The sequence below is a fragment of the Monodon monoceros genome, unplaced genomic scaffold (assembly GCF_005190385.1).
Source record: "Monodon monoceros isolate NGI ecotype Baffin Bay Population unplaced genomic scaffold, NGI_Narwhal_1 Super_Scaffold_15, whole genome shotgun sequence".
Classification (NCBI taxonomy): domain Eukaryota; kingdom Metazoa; phylum Chordata; class Mammalia; order Artiodactyla; family Monodontidae; genus Monodon; species Monodon monoceros.
The window spans coordinates 58,788,617-58,794,966 of NW_021703771.1; the positions used below are offsets into that span (position 1 = coordinate 58,788,617).

Below are 6,350 nucleotides of genomic sequence, written 5' to 3' on the forward strand. Positions count from 1 at the left end.
AGTTCTTGGCCACAAAGGCCTCAGGCCACACTAAAAGAACACTCACATTATGGCATGTAGGTTCCTTCAAAGCCAGAGAGCAAGAGAGCCCACCACCCAAGACAGAAGTCACAGTCTTTAGTATTATCATCTGGGAAGTGACAGCCCATCATTTTTGTTGTATTGTATTCATTAAAAGCAAGTCAGTACGCTTGTTGGGAGGGGACTACACAAGGGCATGAATGAGGCAGGGATCATTGGGGACCATCTTAGAGGCTGCATACCATACGAGTCATAGAGAGGGGAGTATAAAGAATGAGAGGGAGAATAAGAGGGAGATAGAGGGAGAGAGAAGAGAGGAAAATAATAGAAAATAGAAAAAGAGCTTATAGATTTTGGTATGGAAAAAGTAGGCAAATTTTTTTTTTTTTTTTGCAATCTACGCGGGCCTCTCACTGTTGTGGCCTCTCCCGTTGCGGAGCACAGGCTCCGGACGCACAGTCTCAGCGGCCATGGCTCACGGGCCCAGCCGCTCTGCGGCATGTGGGATCTTCCCGGACCGGGACACGAACCCGTGTCCCTGCATCGGCAGGCGGACTCTCAACCACTGCGCCACCAGGGAAGCCCACAAATTTTATTTTACTTGTGAATTAAGTATAACATATTTTATATTTACAGAATTAGTGTTTGTTTGTTTTGTTTTTAGATTTCACTTTGGATGGTGTTTTTATAGTTCAATTTGCAGATGGGTATGTATGATTTTTTTTTTTTTTTTTTACTTCAGTACTACAGTAAATTTATTCTTTGACTGCCAAAGTAGCCAGGAGGCTGTTTGCCCGGTCTTCCTAAGTCTATAGCAAATACCAGCTCCCTCTGCTTGCTGACCTCCTTTGGGCTTTCCCTTCCCAGGTGGGGGGGATACACATACTTCACAAGGGTGTTGACCCAAAACAGACTACCATATATTTCTCCAGCAAAGATGGCTTTATCCGGGATCTGCAGAGAACTACAACTCAGGATCTGCCACCATGGTGAGCCCCCGCACGGCAAGGGAAGGAGAATGCTCACCTAGAGCGAAAAAGGAAGTTGAGAGGGCTAGAATAATCAAAAAGTCCATGGCTTTTCCTTGGCTGAGTCCCTGCCAGGAAGAAGAGAAGTGGTCTTCTTCTTGTTTGGCTCTGCTATTGTCACGGGGCACAAGAACTCCCCCTCTGGTCTTCCAGCTCTACTTAATTGAGGTTTCTGTTTATTAATTTTTTACAAGGAGATGCAGTCATTCCATAAGAATTTATAAAGGAAGCTCTGAAATAAAAGTTAAAACTGGAATGAGTCACCAAGAGATTAAAAAAATTACTTCTTTGATCTTATTAGAATAAAAATATTAAATAAGAAGCTCCCATTGTGTTTCTAGTCTGATATAGAAAGAGCTTGCAAGTCATCTCTACCATTTTCTCAATAAGAAAAAAGCTGAACAACTGAAAAGCAGCAACTTTTTTAGGTACATCAGAGAACTGGACTCACAGGACAAATCACTGCCCCCAGAGTTAGAGAGACAGGCTTGCCCGTAGCAGAAGTCCACTGCTGGAGCCAGTCCTGGTATTGTCACTCCAACTGTCTTTGACGCATGGCCAGAGGTTCAGCATGGGCAGGCTCGAGAGATACAAATGGGGGGATGAAGGTGGAGGAGGTTTCATTGTTGGGGGGCCCTGACGCTTTTGTGACTTTCACTCCAGAAGCCCAACCAGGTTCTCTGGGCAAGTAAAGAGGAAATAAAACACCTTGTGCTTCTTCTAGGAGGAGGAAAAATACACCTACTTTGAAGTAAGTCCAGAGCATTCTGTTCTCTTAACCAAAGCCTGCCTTCCATGGAAACAATTTACTAGAGCTTAACCTTCCTGGGGGACAGGGAAACCCCATCTCTAAACCCCTTCTAGCTTGCCTGTCCCAACTAAAGGGAAAGGAAACAGCTAAGAAACACTCGTGAAGGTCACAGCCCAGGAACACAAGCCCACTACAAGAGAGAGATTTAATCACTGGGCTATAGAACCCTTCCCCTCCCCCGACATTTACTACCACATCAAGCTGGCATTTCTGGCCTACCTTGGCACATACCAGCTGGGAGAAGCCTTTAGGTGGACAATTGTGGTTCTTGCAGTAGAATGCCATCCATCAGCTTAAATTAGAACCGGTGGGACACCAAATAGCCTCCGCTATGATGCCTGAGCAGAATCTCCTGACCCCTAATGTTACCCCCACGCTGGGTTTGCCTCTTGCTGGGTGTTGAGCCAAAAGATGCAATCAAGCCAAAGAGCAGAAGGAAGGATTTTTTTACTTCCAACAAGTAAGAAGAACACCGGGGATATTTCCCAATGCAGTGTCTCCCGAACAGCAAAACTGGGGAAGTTTTAAGCTGAGGGTACATTCATATTCATGAAGGGGAAGAAGGTCACATCCTGCACAAGCGGAGGAGTCTAGGGCATAGGTAGCATCCTATCATCGAGTGTTGTAGCCCCTGGAGAGAGATTCCAGGTAAAATGGAAACAGAGAGACAAAGGGCATTTTCTGCTGCCCAGAATGTCTCTAGCTTCCTGGAACTGGATCGATTTAAACCGAGTAGAAATGAACACCTGAGAAAAGATTAGGAAAGCAGTTGTCATATCTTTTAAGGGAAGAGAAAGGTGTCCCTAAACTCAGAGTCATCCTCAACCTCTCCCACACATCCTAGAGAGCACTGCTATTCTCATGTGTGTCTCTTCCCAGAGTTAATAAGTGACAAACCAGGGAAAGGACTCAGGGTGCCAGGGTCAAGGGGACAAAGGTAACTGGGAGAAAGCTAACAGGGTAGCCTTTTCTGAGGAAGTTCCTGTCTGGCACAGGCTGCAACAAATCCATGAGTATGAGGGGCTCTAACCAGGATTGGGTAAATTTTAGGAAAGAATAATTTCAGAAGGAAACAGCGTGTGGTCTGAAGGAGATCATTTATTCATTTATCTCTTTCTAAATTTCCCTTCACAAGTATCTAATTTCCATACAAATATTCCATAAAGGTAGAATAAAGAGATAATGGAACAATTTTAATTTGTTATAAAAGTCATTCATAATTACTTTAAAAGATACCCTTGTTTTTTAACTTCCTGTATCCTAAAGACTAGGACCAAATACCCTCCGCATTTTCAACGCTTACCCTGTGCATTTACAAATGAGAGACACAATATTTGCATACGTTAGAGAAGTTACCACAAAAGGACTCTTCTAGGCTCCCCTCCCATAAATACATGTTGCACTATACATAGACATACTGACACATACTTAAGTGCACCCACACAGAAGATGCATGCAGCTCCCAGAAATGAATATGTAAAAATGTGCACACACATCCAATTGCTTTTTAAGTCTTCTTAAGTTTGTTGTTTCAGCAAAGTGATGACATCTCTTCTAAACAGACACTAAAGACTCTCTCTTTTCCCTCTCTCTTTGCCAGGCTAATCCTGAAAGGATGGTGGTGAAGGAGATCATGGCAGTTGCCCAGTTCCCTGCCCTAAGTGCGGAGGGTCCCTCTCAAACACTCTTCCATACAGGGCCAGAACCAAGAAAGGCAAAGGGGCTCCGCCTCAGCTCTGCAGACGTCCATCTCCTGAAACCCAATCAAAGAAAGCAAAGGATTAACTTCAATGCAGAGTTGGTTCCAGCCCAGAAGCCTTCTCTGACAACATCACTCTAAAAGCAACATGAAATAGTCAAAAGCACACAAAATTTGGAGTCAGAAGACCCCTGTTTCAGCTCTACATGTCTAATAGTATCAGAGGGACTTTGGATGAACGTGTAGCAAATAAATCTATTGCCCTGAGGATTAAGTAAGATAATGTATAAAAACGAGGATTTTTTTTTAATTCATGAAACTATACAAAGTATCAATTATTACTATCATTATTATAACTACGCAGAATAATGAACCCATGAAATAAGTTATAGATGCATTATTTAATGTATTCAACTTGAACCTTCTCCACTATGCAAAAAAGGAAAACATTAGTTGCCGGCTATCATTGGCAATCAATATTTTTATTTTAATTCTTCCATAATCTCCTTGTTCCCTTGGATCTCAAAATCACATTTATGTAGAAAAATAAACCCCAAATTCTCCACCACAGCCTAAGGACAGTCTAGAACCACAACTTGTCTTCCATATCATAGCTTCTTTGTATAAGTTGCTTGAATAAGGTGAACGACAATGTTGCCATGTTGTCTTATTATTTCAACGAGTTTCATTATGCCAGTCTACTGCATCTGTTCAAAGGAATTTATCCTCCTGAAAATCTCCTACCTCATAATGTCTTTCAGGGGCAAGCTGACTCTCACTAAGAATGATCTGTGGGAAAACATAACTCATTCCAAATGTGCCACTGAGGGAGAATTCTTCAAACTTGGTAAAAGCTGACCCCGCAGGCTCTCCACAAGTTCTCAGGTCAGTGGTTTGACACTTCAGTAATGTGCATACCTGTGTAGGAAAAGAAAAGTGGTTGGAAATCCTGGAAATATTTTCTCAGCTAAAAATCCAATTTCAAAGAATAGAAGAATATTTGTTAAGTTGCCTCTTAAGTAGTTTTTTTTTTCAATTGCAGCTCATAATCTATTAGTAAATCCTAAAATTAATTTAGTGAGTCAAGATTAGCCCTTTTTTCAATGAAGCAAAATGGAGTAGACTAGAATTTTCAAAACTAGAGTATGTTGGTTATAATTATAGCTATTTCTAATTCTGATTTGAATTATTATTATTATTTTTTTTTTTTTCAGGTCACGGGCCTCTCACTGTTGTGGCCTCTCCCGTTGCAGAGCACAGGCTCCGGACGCGCAGGCCCAGCAGCCATGGCTCACGGGCCCAGCCGCTCCGTGGCATGTGGGATCTTCCCTGACCGGGGCACGAACCCGTGTCCCCCGCATCGGCAGCAGAATCTCAACCACTGCGCCACCAGGGAAGCCCTGATTTGAATTATTTTATAAAATGTTTGTTTCAATTAAATATCTCTTTTAACTCAGTCATACATCTTGACTGTGCTTGTTTATGATGTGAAATGGACTTCTTGCTCTGGACTCTAGATGAAGACAGTTTGCAAAACACAGCTCTAAAGTAACCTGACAGAAAAAGAGAGTATATGGGGGTTGTAGCTTTTTAAACTTGAACCCAGTCTGCTGAGAACTAATCAATCTGCTTCATGTTTTTACCTTGCAGCTCTAATTCTGTTCTCACTAAGACTGAACAAGTAATGTGTTCTAGGGAGAAAAGTTCAGTGACAAATGTAACACCATTCCAATTAACTGAATCCAGCACAATTCTTAAAGAAATGCAATGATGACCTAGAAGACAAATCAGTAGAAGAGCCATTCTAACATATTTGAGTGTTTCTACCTGTAAATAATACTGGCCTTCTACCATGCGCAGTCTGTCAAAGGCACCTAGTGCATATACCTCATTGGTTCGTTTCTCAGACATCTTGTAAGTTAAGTGACAACACAGGTCTTTCTGACAAACTGTGTAATTTCCTGTGTCTCTCTTAAGCTTAGTGAAGGTGAACGCATCAAAATAAATCATCCCTGGAAAATTCAACCGTTCACATAAGAATGGCTTGACACCTCTGGCATAAGCACTCCAGTGAACAGCTGCAGAGTAACTGGGTTCTCTTCGAGGCCGGGACTTCAATTCTGAGAGCATCCGCTGGCCACTCTGTTTCCATGTCATAGTAATGCACCTTGACAGCCTCCGGTGAGCAGATTCCACTTTCTACGGGTGACATAAAGAAACACAAATATTGGTTTCAAATTTTGTATGGTGACAAACTAATAGAATGACTTCCATAAGAACTGAAATATAAAGTTATGAAAGCATAAGCATTTTCAAGATAAGGAGGGAGAGAGCTTTACATTGACCTAAATTCCAATTTGACTCTGAGTCCTCCGTATGGGACTTACACTGAAACTATATGACTTAGATAGCTTTTTTTTTTTTTTAACTTAAACTCCCCTTTCTTTAGCCAATTTAACAGTAAACCAGAAAATCTCTCAAACATGAAGAACAATTTTAGCTCTCCACTAACCTATCTAATTTATGTGTTTGAGATTCTTCACCTGGATCAATGAAGAACAAAGCTGCTTTACCTTGAAAGTGGAGGGGAGGCTGCTTTACCTTGAAAGTGGATACTATAAAGGATAAACTCTAAAAACCTGATTAAGTCTAAAGTGATTTTATCACCTCAACAGCAAGATTTATTTCAATATTACTCGTGGATGTTAGCTGCAGTGTCCTTTACCTCTGGCTTTGCTTTTTTTATGTAACTTGAGTTCTCTCCAACTCCAATTTCCCCTCGCGTGAAACT

The 6,350-nt window shown here is 41.7% G+C and overlaps 1 protein-coding gene across 1 annotated transcript; it reads right to left on the minus strand.

Moving 5' to 3' along the window:
- Nucleotides 1-3,590: 3,590 nt before the first annotated feature.
- Nucleotides 3,591-5,716, minus strand: VNN3 (vanin 3). Its single transcript, XM_029223876.1, has 3 exons — nucleotides 5,387-5,716; nucleotides 4,305-4,477; nucleotides 3,591-3,621 (listed from the first exon to the last, which is right to left on the minus strand). Exons 1-3 carry the CDS (start codon nucleotides 5,714-5,716, stop codon nucleotides 3,591-3,593), a joined length of 534 nt encoding a protein of 177 aa, XP_029079709.1.
- Nucleotides 5,717-6,350: the final 634 nt, after the last annotated feature.